Source organism: Leiobunum rupestre, chromosome 2, assembly GCF_980474605.1.
Source record: "Leiobunum rupestre chromosome 2, qqLeiRupe1.1.hap1, whole genome shotgun sequence".
In the NCBI taxonomy this organism is placed as follows: domain Eukaryota; kingdom Metazoa; phylum Arthropoda; class Arachnida; order Opiliones; family Sclerosomatidae; genus Leiobunum; species Leiobunum rupestre.
Window position 1 is genome coordinate 32,761,515 of NC_143385.1, and position 20,746 is coordinate 32,782,260.

The 20,746-nt window shown below is 35.7% G+C and overlaps 1 protein-coding gene across 1 annotated transcript in view; it reads right to left on the reverse strand.

Moving 5' to 3' along the window:
- Window positions 1-11,764: 11,764 nt before the first annotated feature.
- Window positions 11,765-20,746, reverse strand: part of LOC149957369 (glucose dehydrogenase [FAD, quinone]-like) — a 36,315-nt gene continuing 27,333 nt past the window's right edge. Inside the window, exons 11-12 of the mRNA XM_090166996.1 lie at window positions 20,090-20,312; window positions 11,765-11,900 (exon numbers count right to left, since the gene is read on the reverse strand). Coding sequence (XP_090023122.1) covers window positions 11,765-11,900; window positions 20,090-20,312 — 359 coding nt within the window. The remainder of the gene's footprint in view (window positions 11,901-20,089; window positions 20,313-20,746) is intronic.

Below are 20,746 nucleotides of genomic sequence, written 5' to 3' on the forward strand. Positions count from 1 at the left end.
CTCTAAACGTTCCTTACATAAGTCTAGTTTATTAAAGCGGACGACGGAATGGATAACGGCGGCAAACGCTCGTGGCGTAGGATTATAACCAACCGCGAGTAGGCTCTGTTTTTATTCCGCCACGTTTAAGCAAAACCCCTGAAGTGCCGCGGAATGATGTATCACAAATAAAGTGAAGTTGAATACTTCCCCCGAAGGGGTTTATTTTAAACTTCTGGTAATAGTAAGAGTAGGGAGCTGTTGGCTCACGTGACATGAAGGGATTTCTACCACCCTCCTACGCATAGTAACCCGGTCACCTGAATTGATGGCTGAAGTAGCTCGATGACTTAGGCCTAAGGTGGTGCTTTGGGTATTAATAATAATAATAATTATAATAATAATAATGCTTTATTCAAAAACAATGTTAAATATTCATAATTGAGTGAGCTATAATGAACAAGTGACCCCTCTAAATAAGCATAGCTTGTGGGTAGAGGGGGGTTTGAATTTACACAATGTCAAGCGAGAAGGTATAAATATCCAAAACATAATTATGCAAAAAATAAATACAAAAATAAATACAGTGACCATAGGTTAATCAATAGAATAGAATTGAAAAATCAAGAACTATTTTACCAGCCTATATTTGTTTTTATAGTTTGGTAGTTGGTTTTTACCCAAAGGCAACTTTATACTTAAATGATTTCATTTTTTTCTCAGACTTCAGATCAATAGGTAATAGATTAAATAATCTAGGTCCCAAACGCGATATATGTTTTATCGTTTTTGCTTATGTGCTTTTGGTATTATCATATTACAGGCTTTTGCATTACTTGTATTATAGCTACATTTTATTGAGAGAGGGCTACTTTCAAACACCCTAGTTAAAAGTTGGTTCCCAATTAACTGTTTTTCGATGCGACCTCGGCTTTTAAAGTCACTGAAACGATAGGAACGCCACTTTTAATTGATATAATAAAAAGTCACCTACCAGTATTTGTTTACAATAAATTTGTTTGTTATTTTAGAATAATTTTTAAAAATAAAAGTAAAATTCATAAATATTCTCTTTATGCCGTATATTAATTGTTATTAACTTTCGCATAAAGTAATTCTTTAGGAAATACTAACAATCACCAAGAAAGTATTTAACACATTTATCTGAAAATCTCAAGGAATGTCTCCCAAGTCATTCCGTAAACGTTCTGTAGTATCCTGAACGAAAACTTTAACCATATTCCTTAGAAAACCTTAAAAACGTTAAAGAATTGCTGTTTAAGGAAGCTGAAGAATTGCTTAAGAAACTCTAACGAGCATCTTAGGAAACCATACTGGGTATTTTTCCTTAAATATTTAAGAGGATTTATCTGTATAGTTTCTCAAGGATTCTTTCAGAAAATGTATGTGAATAAAAACTTGTTAAGGTTAACGGTAATAGTTAGTGTAGGGAGCTGTTGGCTCGAACGCGTGGCATGCAGGGCTTGCCACCACCCTCCTACGCATTATAACCCGGCCACCTGAATTAAGGGCTTCAAAAGTCGCTTGATGACTTAGGCCTAAGGTGGTGTCTTGGGTATTAACCTAGCTGATTATTATTATTATTATTATTATTATTATTATTATTATATTCTCTTTAAAAATTCAAATAATTGAATTTATTATTATTTAAACTTTCTTAAGAATATTTTAAAGATTTCTTTAGAATATTTCCTTTAATTAAGGTTCCTTAGACCCTCCTAAATCTCCATACGGTTTTCTTAAGAGGTCTTAAGAAAGTTTTTGTAAGGGCCCTAACAAAAACTTTCTTAAGAATTCTTAATAATTTGTAAAGGGAAATTCTATGGAATTTCGTAAGAGATTTTTTTGGGAAATATTGGGAAGTTTGGCACTTTTTTCCCAAGCATTTCTTAAGATATTCTTGAGACAAATACCCAAGAAAATCCCAAAGATATTCCCAAGGTTTTCCAAAGATATTCCCTAGGTTTTCCAAAGATATTACCATGGTTTCGCACAGAAATTCTCAAGAAATTACCAAGGTTTTCCAAATGTATTTGCAAGGGTTCGCAAAGACATTCGCAAAGTACTCTCAAGAAATGCCCTAGGTGTTCCCATAGTTTTTCCAAGAAATTCCCAGAGTATTCCCAAGAAATCCAATAGGTGTTCCCATGGTTTTCCAAATAAAATCATACGTTTTTCCCATGAAATTCCCAAAGTATTCCCAAGAAATCCCCAAGGTTTTCCAAATACAATCCTACGGTATTCCAAAGAAATTTCCAAGTTTTTCCAAAGAAAGTACCAAACTATAACCAAATCATTCCCATGAAATTCCCAAGATATTTACACGTTATCCCAAAGAAATACCTAAGACATATCCACATTTTCCCAAAGTATTCCCAAGAAATTTCCCAAAGATGACCAAGACATTTCCCAAATAACTCTCCAAGTATTCCCACGTTTTCCCAAGGATGTCTTTAAATGCCAAAGGATTTCCAAAAAATTTTCAAATGAAATTCCACAACATTCGGCGCATGCGCACGCGACCAATTATACATAATTTTAAATTATTTATATCTATTTAACTATTCATTTCCGACAATTAATTTTAACGGCAATAGATTCCTTGCACAATCAAAACAAATATATAGTAGAGGGACCTATTCTTCAAAATAGCCCTAATTCCGTATCTTTTGTAGACATAGCTTCCGCAAATTAATTTTAATAATTTCTAACTTACGTTTTAGGTACCAAAAGCAGTATTTCATCACTGTATAACAATAAGCCTCAAACTCTCAACGCGCTCATCTCGTTCTAACTAGCAACGACTGCTTCGACTTCAGGTTCTCTTTTATCGTTTTGTCCGTTAGTTTGGGTTTAGCCACTGTAAAAGGTTAATTGTGAACGTTCTAAAAGTATAAGTAAATGCAAACCAACAACGCGCGTTTTTCACATTTCTTCTAAGCGGCGGTTTGGAAGAAGCAGACGATAATATAACAGGGCTACCAGACATGTTTAGTTGTTTTACACATAGAAATCAGAAGGTAACAAAAACGATTTTTCTGATGGCGGAATGCCCGCCGTTTAGAACCGTAGCTTTGGCGAATGGTGAATCTTGTTATTTAAAGGTAATAAACAATTTCTAATTAAATTAAATGTGGTTTTGGATGGAAAATAAGGTTTCGTGATATAACATAAATTTATTTAAAGTTTCTAAAAAAATTATATTGTCAAACAATGTCCGTATACGATTATCTCTCCCCAAAGAGTTCTTGCGAAACTTTTTCCCATAGTTAAAACTCTCGGAAACGACTTCAAGCTCGTTAGGTTTTTCTTAAGAATTCGTGAGAAAGTTTTTGTAAGGGTTAAGGGAGGGGACGATATATATATATATATATTAGTTATATATATAATATATATTATGTATAAATATTATATTAATATATAATATATATAAGAAAATATAAATAAATAAATATAAATATAAATATAAAAATAATAGAATACACTTGAATAATGCTCTGAATTAACTATAAATGGTAAATGTCTCAGCTCGTTTCGATACGAGTGTTTATAGGCGTCGGGGTTTAACGCCGCGTCTCGGGTTCGATTCCCGGTGGATGCTGAAACGTAAACGAATTTAAAAATAAATCGAATGGAAAATAATATAAAACGTATGGAAACATCAAAATATTTTTTAGGGTGGCTTTAGTAATTTTTAGGATTATCCTATGAAAAGGTTAAATAATTTTAAAGGAAAGTGTATGGAATGGGTATGGCTTTTCTTTGGGATGTCTAAAGAAGATATTAAGAAAATATATATAACTTGTTAACGATAATTTAAGGAATTTTTTAAATCTTTCTAACGAAAAACTTAAGAACCCTTTGTAGAGATTTTTAAGGAAAATCTTGAGAATCATTTAAGAAAATTTGAGGGAAGATTACAATACTATCTTAAGTAAATTCTTTGGAAATTCTTTATGAAAAAGTGCCAAATTTCTTAAGAAGGTTCAAAGACTTCCTTTAAGAAATTCCTTTTAATTTTATTTACAATTTTTCTTAAGAGGTCTCAAGAAAGTTTTTGTAAGGGCAAGTGTACATATTATTTTCAGATTTACGTTTACACATTTCAAGAAGAACAAATTTAACAAATAATTGGTTAAGTCTTAGCACTTGGAAATCATTATAGGCACAGGTACTTGATTAACCCCATGTTTTATTGATTAGCCTGGCTTATTATTATTATTGTTTAAAATAACGAAAAATTTGAACGGTTTTGATGATGTATAACCTTCTTCACATGCTCTGGCAATAAGCTCCTACCACCAAAAAAATAAAATCAGCCCGGTTTCTCATTGCTTCCCTGAAACTGAAGCACACGGCGGTGCCATTTTTCCTTCCCCCACTAGTACCTGGAGTAAATTGGGCCATTCATTGGCGCCTTTCGTGGCGGATGGCCTCAACATTATCCCTAAGAATTCATAAATATATTCTTTGTTTTAGTAAATTTATTATCGCAGTTCGAGTCGAGTTAGCAGTTAGGTTTTTGACAAGAGCCCGACCGCAGTGTCTACGGTAACTTATCGCTTAATATTTGATGAAAGTGTAGAGTACAAGCGTCCTCCGCAATTAATAAGTCGGTAATATCTGGTAAGTGACAATTTTTTCACGATAACTTTATTAATAAAAACTACTTAAGTAAATAAAACAGAATTAAATTTATTATTATTAAGAAAAACGAGTATTTGTGACAATTCAAGAACTCTGAAATATTAACATGTCTAGAAAGAACTGCGCAAGAAGATAATATTTTCACTACAGGGCGACACTAAACCTTTACATCATGGACGAAGAACGGGTTTACCCGTACCCGTTCTTCGTCTATGCTTACATCTACATTCATAGCAACATAACTTCCCTTAGTATAGCAACTTTCATAAAAAACAAAAACATGCATCTGAATCAGACGTGTTGATTTTACTTGGAATGACTCTATATATTCTATTATATATTATATCTTCTATTATAAATTATATCTTCTATTATAAATTATATCTTCTATTATATAGTAGACATTCTATTATATATTATAGATTATATAATATACATTTAATTATATACTATATAGTAGACATTCTATTATATATTATATAGTATACATTCTATTATATATTCTATTATAGATTATATATTCTATTATAGATTATATCTTCTATTATAGATTGTATATTCTATTATAGATTATATCTTCTATTATATATTCTATTATAGATTATATCTTCTATTATAGATTATATCTTATATTATAGATTATATCTTCTATTATATATTCTATTATATATTATATCTTCTATTATATATTATATCTTCTATTATATATTCTATTATAGATTATATCTTCTATTATATATTCTATTATAGATTATATCTTCTATTATATATTCTATTATAGATTATATCTTCTATTATATATTCTAATATAGATTACATCGTCTATTATATATTTTTATATATTATAAATTTTATATTATTTTATGTATTATGTATTACATTTAATAGTAGGTAAGTGTAGAATGTATTTGTAGAATGACAATGTAAAGACGATCGTCAAGGGTGGGTGCTTCAGTCACTTTGGAACCAATGATAAACCGAGCTGATTTATTTTTTTCAGGGTAAGAAGTTTACAGTTGGAGTGTGGAAGGGATCGGAAACAACGATAAAAATCGTTTCCACATAGTCATTCTCCCTAAATAAGTACATTCTTGGTATTATATATTAACTAATATTATTTACGTGGAAATTATGGCAGGTTCATAAACTGTATCCAATAATTAAAAATTAGAGGTACTTGTCAACCGAGTAGCCGAACATTTCAAAATCCAACCGGTAAACCTCGTACAAGCTCAATCGGTTTCGAAGAGTCACTTGGCGAAAGAGATTGATAGCGGTGGTCTCTTCGATATCACTTAGATTGTTACGCGACCCGAGCTCGTAGTCGAAGGCGTATTTCGCGTCGGTTTCCATCGTCTCGATCTTTCCGATGTAATCGTACTTGATTCGACAAGGTTCGCAGCGAATCCAGTATGGAATCCAATGCGAGTTGTAGTAAATTGGCGGCGTCTCGATTAAATAGTCCACGAACTCGCTGAAGGTCAAAGCGGGTCTCTCGGACTCGTCGAAGTACCGACCTCGGTACCTTTTCATGATGGGAACGGAATACGCGAAGTAGAAGTCTGTTAACTCTCGCCCATCAATAATGACAGATCGCCCGCGGGGGTTTTTCAACTTATCCAAGAACACTGACACTAGCCTCCGGAAAGGATCGCGAGTGAAGATTATCCTCTTGTAAAAGTACTTATTCAAGTGGGTTTGGGTGTAGTATGACGGGCTGACGCGTTTGAGGAAAAAATTTGCGTCGGAATGAAATCCCATATAGTTGCTACTAACGTTAATGTCGATCAAGGTCATGAAGAAGTGTTTGAACTTGGTACTGGCCACTTTGGGAATGAAACAGAAGAACATGTCAGTTAATTCGTCGACGATGACGCTGCAGCGGTCGCTACTGCAGGCCTCGCTCATGTCCTCGTTTTTGTTGGAGTGAATGTACCACAAGGTGCCTTTCTCGTCCAAACGGTAGTAATGACAGACGTCGTTAACTCTCTTCAAGCGTCTTTTCATGGTATGCAAGGAGGTGACTAGGTGATAGTGATGGTCCTTCGCTGCCGAAATGGGTTTGGTGTTTTGGATTTCTTTCCAGATTTCGTAGAGTTCCGGGTGGTGATCCACCGTTATCGTCGTCCAGTTCCAGCATCCCCAACCTGAAATGGAGCCGACCATCCGGGGTTCCTTCGGAGACAAAAGGAACAAATTGGTCAGAAGCAGCACGAAGGCCAACAGCAGGATCACGACTGAAAATATTTTCAATATAGATCGACGAACCCACGAAATATTGTCTCTGATTTGGGAGAGACAACTGACGCTTTTAGTGGCCATCTCGTTTCATTTGAAAACTTCGATATCATATAATGATGCAATTCAGATATTACCATTTAGAGTTAAGTTATTAAAAAATTTCTAATAGCGGCTGAGCAAATGAGAAATGGGCACCCTAAGCTCGTCTTTGATTGAGTTTTTGGAGAGTTTGGTGTCAGAATGAGAGAAGCAGAGCTGCTTCTATTATTAGAAATTATACCAAAAATCCGCAAAACCGCTTAAAAACGTAACTATAAAATACAGGGTGTCCATTAAAATATTAATCAGGGCGAATATCTCAAAATCTGTTTTAGGTACGAATTTGAAATTTTCAGGTCGCATAGAGCGTGTAGGGGGAACACCTACTATGAAAATGTCGATGACCTTGAAGGTCATCCTACAATTATCTCGAGAACCGTTTGTGTTAGAAAGTTGGTTCCAATTAGAAAAGTATTCCCTGTCACGTTTTATGTCTAAAGAGCTTTGACCCGATCGAATTTGACCAATAGGAAGTCGAAAAACGTTTACTAAAATCACAAACGTTGTAAAAGGGAAAATTGCAAGAAAGCGCTAATAACTCGAAAACAAGTCGTGTTTCATTTTTGAAATTTGGTCTCTAAAGTTTGTAAAATTGGATGACCTTGAAAACGAGGTTCAAGGTCGTGAAAAACTTATATCGTGATCCATTGGGTTTAGAAACCAGGTTTCAATTAGAAAAGTGTGTATCACCACATTCTCGTCCAAGTAGCTTTGAACCATGTCATCAAGGACATTCGAAAATGACCTAGAAAAATAACATATTTTGTTTTTTTGATAGAATTGAATCGGGAAAATATGGTTTATTAATTTTTATATTTTACACCTTTAAGCGAAGAAATAGACTCAGAAAATTTTGGCCTATATGTATGAGATAAATAAAAAACTTATGGTAATAGTGAATACTTACTTTGTAGAACCAAAATTCAAAACAGGTTTATGATAGATTTGAATATGACTCGAATACTAAATGGTTAATTAGCATAAGTTAACATACGTCGGCAAGCCTTAAGAAATACCTTCCCACAACGCCTACACCAATCAGTGGTAACTATTGTGCAACTTATATCGAACTTTTAAAAGAACAATAGTCCTTTCAATAAATTCCTAATTCCACTGAATGAGAGAAATGACAATGTCTGAGCAGAACGCCGGATACAAGTATGTCAGGTTAAAGTGAGCAGTTTGTGAGCTGACAATGGATTTTGCAAAAATGCCCATCATTGGAGTAAATATTGTGAATTTTATTGAAGTCTTCTCTACCGCCACTCAATTGTTATTTTACCCTCATATCTCTTTTCCATTTAAATTTCCCAATAGATAATTTCCGGGCACCTGTTCAAATAAGAGGATTGTACAGTTTACGCACTGAAGCGCATCAAACCATTTGACTTTGAAAACAGAGGTCTATCAACAGTAGGTTTCATATATTTAATGAAATTATTACATTATATTATAAGTTTTACAAAATAATATTTTAAAATACATGCGTTTTAAATTTTTTTAACTTTTTTCGAAACCGCGCAATAAATAATAGGTGTTTCTATGAATAAGGAGGTCATATGATCATGTTTTGTCTACGTCACTTAGCTGTAGCTCTTGAAGGTAGAAAGCACGCGCTGTAGTCGCGAGACCCTTCGCAATCTGAAACCTGTGGCGCAAAACTCGCGTGAAAGTAAAGTACTGAAATAATCTGCGCTCGTGACGCAGATAAAAACATTTTATACTTCTAGTTTTTGGGCATCAACAAATCAATGGTACACAAACAAATGACATGGACATTTGAGTCAGGGTTGGCAAGTTTTAAACCAAGCTTTTGAACAAAACACAATATTTTTAAAACGGTTTAAAAAACAGTGACTCTCAGTCGTCCAAGTTTGAAAAGACAAAAAAATAAATAAAAAATATTAAATCCATAAATAAACTTTTTTCTTTTTCCAGCGTATTTATGTGATAGTTAATTCCAAAAGAAGAGTTATAGAAAAAGTTCCCGATTCAGATAGTACGTCATACTAGAAATCAACAGTAAGATCTACGTTTACAAAACCAACAAATAAAACGTTCTACGGAACAGGGAGTTATGTACTTTTCCGGCAGCTGAAGTTTATTATAAACTTCTGGATATATTGATTGAATTTAGATGTTTACATTATTAAATTGACGCATTTTATTTGTCTTAGCCTACATTTTATTCTGGTCCGTTTACTTATCAAACGTGTCTATCCAAGAGTAGAAGTCTATTTTTAAAATGTCAGGCTTTAATTAAATTGAATAATATCCTTTTTCATTGTTTTTCCCGATAACAGGGTGACCACAGAATATTTGGAATAAAGGAATTATAGGAAGTCGATCAGTGAAATATAGGAAAATATATAGGTAGAAAATTGGGGGGAAAAGGGAAAAAATGGGAAGAAAATTGGGGGGAAAAGGAAGAAATAGGATAAAATTAATTATACAATAAGAGAAAACAGTTGTCAAAATTATTTAAAGAGGGATTAACATTCAAAATAAAGTGGATAACCGATAGAAATAGTCGAAAACTATCGGCAAACAGTTGTTGGAAATAATCATCTTGAAAAACTAGGATAATATGAAGACTTCTAAGGGTAAAATATCAACTAATTTCTTCAGACATTTGAGTTAAAGAGATAGTGCCAACTCTGATTAATTTAAAATTTTGTTCTTTGGCTTACACGTTATAATAGTTTTTTAGGTCCTGAATCAAAATATATATACATATTAGCACTTCCAATTAGTATTTAGTTTTATATTTTTATGTAAAATAATGGTATTTAAGTAGCCGCGCAAAACTTTACAGATTGTTGACGTCATGAGTTTGGTCGATTTCGGCGCGCTCGAGCGGCGGGGAATTTCCAGTAGTCTTTTTCTACTATCACGTAGAGGATTTGTAAGCGCGTTTTTTTTTTTACTTTCTTCTCGCGGACCACGTGGTTCGAGATTCTCGAATCACGACTTCACAAGCCGGCTACGTGAAAAAATATTATTTTCAAAGTAGAAATTGAAGAAAAAATCGATAACAAGGTATTGTTTTTAAATTATATCGTGATTTCTTATACGTAGTCATTACAACAATATTTATATTCTACGGAAAGATGCCACCGAAAGCACCGAAGACCATGGGCGCCACAGTGTATTGTGCAGTTCATTCCTGCAGTAATAATAACAACAAAAGGGGCTTATCTATCCATTACTTTCCATCGAATGAGGGTCTTAAAGCGTGCGAAAGCGGGAAACTCGGATCAAAAGAAAGCGATGGGAGTAAAATTTCCTCCTGTAATCCCATAAAAATTATATTTTCAGCTCTCTCTAGTAGCAACCAATAAACATCAACCTGTCTATGACGTAGACAGTATGTGATAACAAAAAAGTTACACTATCTTTCTATTTTAAAATCTGAAATTAATCGTGAATATTTATATTTATACCAAATGTTTTATAGCTATATTTTTCTTTACTATATTTTTAAATAATGGATGAAAAAACTTCATATACGTAGAAAATTCTTACACTATCTCTTTAAAATATAGGGTATTATGGGAAAAATCGGAAATATAGGAACTGTGGTCACACTGCGATATCTGCTATTATACTAATTAAACGACGTTGGGGATAATCAATCAAATTCTAGCCGACCGTCAAACACTACTTTCTCTAATAATGTATCCTTCTATTGAGAAGTTAGTATGAATAAGAGTTTAAAACGTGTTTTAAACATTGTTTTTCAAGTTTTTTTAGTTTAAAATAATATCATTTTAAAACAACTATAATTGTGTTTTAAGCAATAAAAAACAGTATTTTTTGTTCGTTTTGAAAAAAAAACACACACAGATTTTGCCAACCATGATTTTGGTACACAATCCAATTAAGTACATTTGCATTATTATTAACTTAATATGCGAACTGTAGAATTTGCATGGGATTATCATCGGTTTTTGGTTCATTTTAGAGCCCTTGTTACACATTACTAGAAGTACATAATATATCTCTTACGACATAAGTACTAATCTAATAATCATCCGCTAGGCTAATACCCAAGGCACCACCTTAAGCCCAAGTCATCAAGCGGCTGGGTTACAATGCTCGTGCCACGAGAGCCAACAGCTCCCCACACTGACTAAATAAAATAATAATCAGCTAGGCTAATACCCAAGGCACCACCTTAGGCCTAAGTCATCAAGCGACTGTTGAAGCCATTAATTCAGGTGGCCGGGTTACAATGCGTAGGAGGGTGGTGGCAATCCCTGCATGCCACGAGATCGAGCCAACAGCTCCCTACACTCACTATTACCGTTAAGCTCTGCAAGTTTTTTTAACCAGGCATATTCAACGTCGTAGCAGTTGTTCTGAGTTTTTACCCAATGCCACAAGCTGGGTTCAAACCCGGCTCTTTTTGCTGCGAGGCGAAAGCGCTAACCACTACGCCACCCCACTCTAACAAATGCAAACCGCATGAAAAAAAAAAGTGCGGAGCGAAGTCCGTCATAAATTAATTTTCTAATACTATTTCATCGGTACAATGTGGTTTATCTACCGTGTTGTTTGTTTCTTACGAGGTTGACTAATTAATTCGTAAAATGAATTTCTTTTCAAAATTTAGCAGAAACTTTAGCAATTTTTTAAAAATGGAATGGAAATTTCCTAAATTCGTCAATAAAATAGTTGTGATTCAAAGAAATTATTTAGACGACAAGCAATTTATATTATGGAATATTTAAATTATAATTTAATTACAAGCTGAACCAGCAGACGGCATTGTAGGTTAGAGGTTGTACTCCTGAATGATCATAGCTGCCCCTTTCTCTGCGATCATCAGAGTTGGAGCGTTTGTGTTTCCGGATGTGACGTAAGGCATTACTGAAGCGTCGATGACCCTCAGACCCTTCACGTTTTTTACCCTAGAAACAGGAACACATTTATTAAGCTCAACAAGAGTCAAGTCGCAAATTAATAAATCTTGATTCATGTTTAAATTGAAAGATTTTCAAAGTAAAAACTTGTAAACGCCATGTTTTTAAAAATTGAGATATTTATTTATTTTTATGAACATTATTTCTTATGTTAACGTTAAGTGGTATTAGTAATAAAACTCATACGGGAATTTTTGCCGTGTTGAAATTTTTCAGTAAGTTACTAAAATTGGCGTTTACTAGGTTTTGCCATGAGACAGCCGTATTGTGTTACGGTGTTTCACGAAAGTCGTTGAATGTACTTATGGTATCATACATGGTGTTCATGGCAAGAATGGTATGGCAATATTCAGCGACGTATTCATTAAAGAAAGTGGCTCTAGTGTAGTACCTAGAAGTCTCAATAGATGTAGCTGTCGGTAGGTGAGTCCGACCTGCTATTAGGTCTCATTGATTGAGATTTGAAACGGAGGATTGTTTTAGGTTCTGTTCGACGTTGGATTATTTATCAATGATTCGACTTTGGTTGAACAAAATATATGATATTGTTCACTTCTTCATTAGAGGTTCAGCAAAGCCATTTCTAGGCGTAAACGCGAACGTCTACGCCAGATCCGAGAAATTTATCTGACGTTGGGAACGTCGGAAACACAGGAATCAGGTATTTGAAAAAGAAGACGACGAGTGAAACTAACAACTAAGTTAATGTTTTTTTAACTAGTTAGATCGTACAAATTAAGTGTTATTGGGTGCATATGGCATCGTGGCCTTCACACCATTTTTTTCAAAGTTAGAAAGATTATGTATCATATTTGAAACATACATGGTGCCGCATTTCATTTCGCTTGACGTAAAATATTTTAAACAATTTTTGCTGAACGAAATTTGTACCCAGACATCGGGTAGATACGTAGACGTTCGCTCTTACAACCAGAAATATGTTGCTAAAAACTCTATTATGGTTATTAACAGAGATTTTAGTACATTAAGTATTTTTTAAAGAATAACTAGTAATTTACTTCGCCGGTTAAACTGGAAAATTTCCTGAGCTTCTCGTTTGGTGATTAAATCAAATGGTTTCGAGCCTGAGAGCCTCTACAACGATAGATGGCAATACTGTACGAGGCTTTTTGGTGTTTCATTTCAGGATTTCATAAGTGGAACCCGAAATTTTAGTACCTTTTGGATAATTTGGTAGTTTTTAGGGTTTTATTGGGAGACCATATTTCTGAAACAAAGCATGAACTAAGTGAACCAATGTTCATTAAGTATTCTTTAGATTCTATCAATAACTGTGTACCGAAATTTGTTAATGAAATAAACATTTTATTCAACATCGCTACAGGTTTTACTAGTAGTTCAGTAGTACGATGTTACTGACTCACGTCACCCAACGCCGAAGCGAACGGATATCAGTGGTATCATTTAAAGAGTAAGTTGCAAATTATTCGTTGCCGCTTTCATTTTGTTATTAAACGAAGCGCTTACGTTTAAAATACCCAAATTTAAAGTTTCGTTGCTTTCCGTTTCGAAGTTAATTGGCCTTTCTATAAAGTAACATTGGCCTTCTTGTTTAGATGTATCGGGCCCGTCACTCATGCCGTAGAAGTGACGTTGAACTATGATAGCCAGTAGACGCTAGCATAAACTCTATTTATGTCTTATTCTACTTGTTTAAAGTTCCACGCGCGCGTCTTGATGTTTTAACGTAAATCGGCTCGAGCGATTTCGCGCGTGATCCCTAAAATAAAAAAATGCACGAGCCTTTTATTTTAGCAAGTTGAACAAGACATTAATTAAAATTCGACGAGTCGCCCTTTTTTAGTTCCACATCGAGATATATACAGGGTCTTTTTTTTTTGCTCGGAAAAGTGTTTTTTATCAAAAACTATTTATAGTACCGATTTCAAATTTGGAAGGTCAATTCTCTATACCGGGGGACATCAGTTTGAGAAATTTGAGCGTTTTCGGTAATGTTTTTCACCAATTTTGAAAAATTATTTTTCGACCACTAGGTGCGAGATAAAAAAATTCTATTATAAAGTTGTAGGCCGTCATCGAAAACCCTTAAAAATTGTTCACTCGACGAAAAACAATTTATTTATCAGTGAAAATTCGAGCTTGAAAAATTTACAAGTTGGTGAAGCCAAATTACGATTGTTTGAAACGATAATTGAAACCGAATTACCTAATCCAGTTGAAACTTTGGTTAAAAAAACGACCGGATTTAAAAAACACGAGGCTATAGGTCAATCCTAAACATGCATTGGGTATTTAAAGGAAAACTTTGGGAGATTATTATTAGTGTTTGATAATATTTCGAACAATGCCTCGTTATTCAGTAGCTGAGCGTACCGAGATAGTTGCCATTTACTGTGGAGAAGCAGCGCAAAACCTTAGAAGAGTGACTGAAATCTTCGCAGAAAGACATCCAAATGGAGCACAATCTGTAAATACAGTAAGACGAGCAATTCACGATTTCAATCAATTTGGTAACTTGCAACCTAGGTTTCGCGGATTGGGTCAACCGGATTTAGACTTCGAGAACAATGTACTCGCGTACTTTGTGGCATATCCTCGTCACAGTTGCGCTAACGCCGCTGCTGATTTGGGTTGTTCTGCAAATCGTGTGTGGAAAATTCTTCGTAAGAATCGCTATCACCCATACAGAGCTACGCTCCACCAAGGACTAATTGACGGAGACAATCAAAGACGTTATGAATTTAGCAACTGGCTACTAAATGCTGTCCAAGAAGATAGACAATTTTTGCGCCATGTTTTGTTCTCCGACGAAGCGTCATTTTCTAGAGATGGGCCCTTTAATCATCAAAACAGCCATCTTTGGTCTGACATCAACCCACATTGGGGTTTTGAATATCATCACCAGGTTCAATTTGAACGGGTCAATGTTTGGGTTGGACTTGTTGGAAACCGTTTGATTGGTCCCTTTTTCCTGCCGACGAACCTCAACGGCCAAAGGTATTTACATTTTCTACAGAACGAACTGAGTGACGCAATCGACGACCTTCCATTGGCTGAAAGACGTCAGTTGTGGTTTCAGCAAGATGGCGCCCCTCCGCATTTTTCCCGGCAAGTAACTGAGCACCTCAACAACGAGTTTCCTGAAAGGTGGATAGGGAGAAATGGTCCAGTGCATTGGCCAGCAAGGTCACCTGACCTAACACCGCTGGATTATTTTCTCTGGGGATTCGTTAAAGCAAAGGTATACGCCACGCCCATTGAAACTAGGGAGGAACTCATTAGACGAATAATCAGTGCTTGCCGAGACGTCACACCAGAAATGGTAGAGAAAGCGTTTGAGAACTTAATTGTCCGCGCACAAACCTGTGTTGCAGCCAATGGTGATATTATTGAAAATGTTTTGTAAAAATTTATGTGAATAAAATATCTGCATTTAAAAACCAAACGTGTACATTTTTTCAAGTGTGAAAACTCTACTACGTTTGTATTAGACTTGTTCCCTTTTCAATTATCGTTTCAAACAATCGTAATTTGGCTTCACCAACTTGTAAATTTTTCAAGCTCGAATTTTCACTGATAAATAAGTTGTTTTTCGTCGAGTGAACAATTTTTAAGGGTTTTCGATGACGGCCTACAACTTTAAAATAGAAATTTTTTATCTCGCACCTAGTGGTCGAAAAATAATTTTTCAAAATTGGTGAAAAACATTACCGAAAACGCTCAAATTTCTCAAACTGATGTCCCCCGGTATAGAGAATTGACCTTCCAAATTTGAAATCGGTACTATAAATAGTTTTTGAAAAAAAACACTTTTCCGAGCAAAAAAAAAAGACCCTGTATATCGAAGTGGGAATATTGCTATGGACGGATTGTCGTTAACTGTTGTATGTTGTATGATGTATGTTGTTTGGCGTGGAAAAGCGACGACACGGTAGATGGAGCTGCGAAAAATAATTTATTTATATAACTTATATTAACACCGGCGCCGGGACTGAAACACAGATAGCTGCGGGTCGCGTAATCTCCAAAAACCGACGCCTCTACCAACCTAGCCACACCGCTCTGTAAAAACTTTACTCGGAACTTCTAATCTTTCTTTGCAACGCGTGGGTATTTGTTAAGTTAAGTTGTCACAATTCTCGTTCGTTTTTCCGCGTTATTTTACGTATATTTACGGCGTTTTAGGGTCAAGTTAACCTCAAACTTCGCCTCCCCCCGCCTCAATTTCGACCCCCTTATCGAAACTGTGTATGGTCAGAAGTAATAAATAAGTGTGGCACTTTCTTATCGAAACAGTGTATGGTCAGAAGTAATAAATGAGTGTGGCACTTTCTTATCGAAACAGTGTATGGTCAGAAGTAATAAATGAGTGTGGCACTTTCTTATCGAAACAGTGTATGGTCAGAAGTAATAAATAAGTGTGGCACTTTCTTATCGAAACCGTGTATGGTCAGAAGTAATAAATGAGTGTGGCACTTTCTTATCGAAACCGTGTATGGTCAGAAGTAATAAATAAGTGTGGCACTTTCTTATCGAAACCGTGTATGGTCAGAAGTAATAAATAAGTGTGGCACTTTCTTATCAAAACCGTGTATGGTCAGAAGTAATAAATAAGTGTGGCACTTTCTTATCGAAACAGTGTATGGTCAGAAGTAATAAATAAGTGTGGCACTTTCTTATCGAAACCGTGTATGGTCAGAAGTAATAAATGAGTGTGGCACTTTCTTATCGAAACAGTGTATGGTCAGAAGTAATAAATAAGTGTGGCACTTTCTTATCGAAACCGTGTATGGTCAGAAGTAATAAATGAGTGTGGCACTTTCTTATCGAAACAGTGTATGGTCAGAAGTAATAAATAAGTGTGGCACTTTCTTATCGAAACCGTGTATGGTCAGAAGTAATAAATAAGTGTGGCACTTTCTTATCGAAACAGTGTATGGTCAGAAGTAATAAATAAGTGTGGCACTTTCTTATCGAAACCGTGTATGGTCAGAAGTAATAAATGAGTGTGGCACTTTCTTATCGAAACAGTGTATGGTCAGAAGTAATAAATAAGGGTGGCACTTTCTTATCGAAACCGTGTATGGTCAGAAGTAATAAATGAGTGTGGCACTTTCTTATCGAAACAGTGTATGGTCAGAAGTAATAAATAAGTGTGGCACTTTCTTATCGAAACCGTGTATGGTCAGAAGTAATAAATAAGTGTGGCACTTTCTTATCGAAACAGTGTATGGTCAGAAGTAATAAATAAGTGTGGCACTTTCTTATCGAAACCGTGTATGGTCAGAAGTAATAAATAAGTGTGGCACTTTCTTATCGAAACAGTGTATGGTCAGAAGTAATAAATAAGTGTGGCACTTTCTTATCGAAACCGTGTATGGTCAGAAGTAATAAATGAGTGTGGCACTTTCTTATCGAAGTCGTTTATATGTGGCACAAAATAATACTATCGCCTTCTTGGCGAACTTGTATAGTTGGTATAGTTGGTCCAGAGATTTGGTCTCATTCGATAGAACTCTTTGACGCGCACGCAGTGCCGATAATTTCCGCCCCCTCCGAACAACCCCCTTAAAGGGAAAATGACCGGAAAAAAACAAGTTGGTCTCATTCGATAGAGCTCTTTGACGCGCACACAGTGCCGTTAATTTCCGCCCCCTCCAAACAACCCCCTTAAAGGGAAAGTGATTGAAAAAAAACCAGTTGGTCTCATTCGATAGAGCTCTTTGACGCGCACGCAGTGCCGTTAATTTCCGCCCCATCCGACCAACCCCCTTAAAGGGAAAGTGACCGAAAAAAAAACAAGTTGGTCTCATTCGATAGAACTCTTTGACGCGCACGCAGTGCCGTTAATTTCCGCCCCATCCGACCAACCCCCTTAAAGGGAAAGTGACCGGAAAAAAAACAAGTTGGTCTCATTCTATAGAGCTCTTTGACGCGCACGCAGTGCCGTTAATTTCCGCCCCCTCCGACCAACCCCCTTAAAGGGAGAGTTATCGAAAAAAACAATTTGGTCTCATAGAACAATAAAAGTAAAAGATTGGAATCGTCTACGCTAGCGTCTACTTGAAAGTGTGAGACCGAAAAATCCAAAGCAGTCGAACTTAGGGATGTTGCAAAAGTCTGCTTTGCTAGAATCAAACAAGTTAAATTCAATGGGCTAGCACTTTGGCTAGGGCTTTGGCCACAGGCCCTTAAGCTGAAAAGTATGCGACCATGGGGACAGAATCTCCGTCTTGCCATATTCTTAGTACATAAATACATTCTTGCAATAATATGATTTATGCAGTTGTTAATAATCCATATTAAATATCTGTTCTAAGAAAATACTAATTTAATCACCGAGATAATATAAAATCACATGGCATGAACAGCTTTTGTATTGGTTTGCCCATCCGGGTATCCTGAGGGTGGGCGGTGGCCACTCTTTAACATAGGATGGTAAATTATATATCAAACGCTAGGAAATCATATGGCCTCAACAGCTTTTGTATTGGTTTGCCCATCCAGGTATCCTGAGGGTGGGCGGTGGCCACTCTTTAACATAGGATGGTATATTATATATCAAAAGATACGGAATCACATGGCCTCAACAGCTTTTGTATTGGTTTGCCCACCCGCGTATCCTGAGGGTGGGCGGTGGCCACTCTTTAACATAGGATGGTAAATTATATATCAAACGATAGGAAATCACATGGCCTCAACAGCTTTTAAATTGGTTTGCCCACCCGGGTATCCTGAGGGTGGGCCGCACCCACTCTTTAACTTAGGATGGAATTTTATATATCAAACGATAAGAAATCACGTAGCCTCAACAGTTTTTGTATTAGTTTGCTATACCTGTGTCTACTAAGGGTGTATGGGTTTGCCACTCGAATACACTGATGTGGAACTAATATTACGGCCTGGGCCGTCTTGTTTAATGATCTAACCTTCAAAACTAAACTGAACTCCTACGTATCTCGTGACGAAAGTGATACATTAAAACAAGCATAATGACTTTATAGAAAGGCTTATTAGAAATAATTAGTAAAACGACAAAACAATTTGAATTTTTTTAGCGTGGTGATTGACGTCAATGACTACACGTTAATTATCATTGGCCGCTATCCTCAACAATAGAAATTAGGCTTGGATACCAAATGTAGATGCTACTGATTCCGTGGCCGAAACCGAAAAATCTCCTATAGAACCATGATATTCTACTACTGAATTTTGTACGCGAGTGCTTACATGGTTTTAGAAACATGCGCGTGCTAAATTGACGTGGCCATATCTACCAAGGATATTACAGGTACGATCTTGGTAGGTTAGTGGAAACTATATAATCTACCAGATGCAGTGAGAAAAACCGTAGTCAATGAGGTCAAAAACTACGCGCGATAAAATTATTGTTTAAAATAAAATCCGCAGTGGGGCGCCGCACGTAAATTTAAATTTAATATTTAACGACAGTATTTCATGAAGTGAGTTACTTACATTTCGGAAAGTCGATGATCAAATGAACAGGTAAAGTATAAAGTAGTTTAGTTTCTATTCCGAAAATCTTTTTGCAACTTACACTTTAAGAAACCTATTTTAAACTTGATACCACTGATATTAAACATAACGTATGTCAATCAGAGTGATAAATTTATATAAATATTCCACTTGCGCTGATTGAACTTCTTATTTATTTACGTTCTTCGGTAGATTTAAATCAAAAATTCCATCAATCGGTTAACTTTTAATATTTGTATCTTACTCGTGGGTGTGGCTTGTGTTCGTTGCCATTGTAACGCGAATAGGTCGGCCATAACATTAAGACGGCAATGGCGGTCACAAAACCGTGTTGCGTTTTGCCTCGTGATCTGTGACGTCAAATTAATGTCACGGTGGCCGTTTCAAGTCGGGGCTTAGCTACGACGTAGGCCTATGACGCTACGAGGAATCACTCATTTGCCACGGTCACACCAAACCTTAAAACCCAGTTTGAGTCAGTGCGATTGACAGTTTTGACCAAAGAAGTTTAGATAAACTAGTCATGAAACCTGGTTTCAAGATAAAGTGTTACCGTGGCTTAAAGACTAGGACGATGAGAACCACTTCGTCATTGGAGTCGGAGAAAAAGAAGCTTCGGTTCAACCCATTACCGTTAACCCTTTTCATTTGTCATCGACGTGTTAACGGCACAATTTATTTGATGAAGAATGAAATACTTGAGAGTCGGATCAACGACTGTGGTGCTATCATCGAGCGAGCCCATTTTGCAGGTGCAACAAGTGTGGTATCCCGGAGCGGTCAACGTCAAGGCGATACACCGGAAGTATTCGTCGCTGTACAGCGGAATGTCCTCACACCCGATCAGTGGTTCCGCGATCGGCTTGGCTCCGATCCTTTGGAAAGGAGGACTGTCGACCAGCTGCTTGGCAAACTTCAAGCCTACAAAATGAATATGGGTTTATCGATTTGTTGAAAAAGAGATGACGATCGAAATAATCCACTTCAGTTTTTATTACGGTGCATTTTACCGTTGGAATATCTCCCTAACGGTTTGACTTTGTCATACTTTACCTAATTTCGGAATTGGACGGCAGGGTGGTTCAAAATGCTTTTTAATTCAAAATGCAAAATACTTTTCCATAACTCAAAATGTAAAATATAAAAAGCAAAATACTTTCGACAGAACACAAAATGCACAATACAAAATGCATTTTAAAAATTGGTTATTCTAAACGCAAAATTAAAAATGTAAAAGTTTTTGCAGCTCAAAGTTTTTAAAACCATGTTCAAAATGAAAAATGTTTTGACAAATGCACAGTTAGTTTGTAATAATTAATAAATAATTACTTATTAATTATTATTAAAAATTAGTA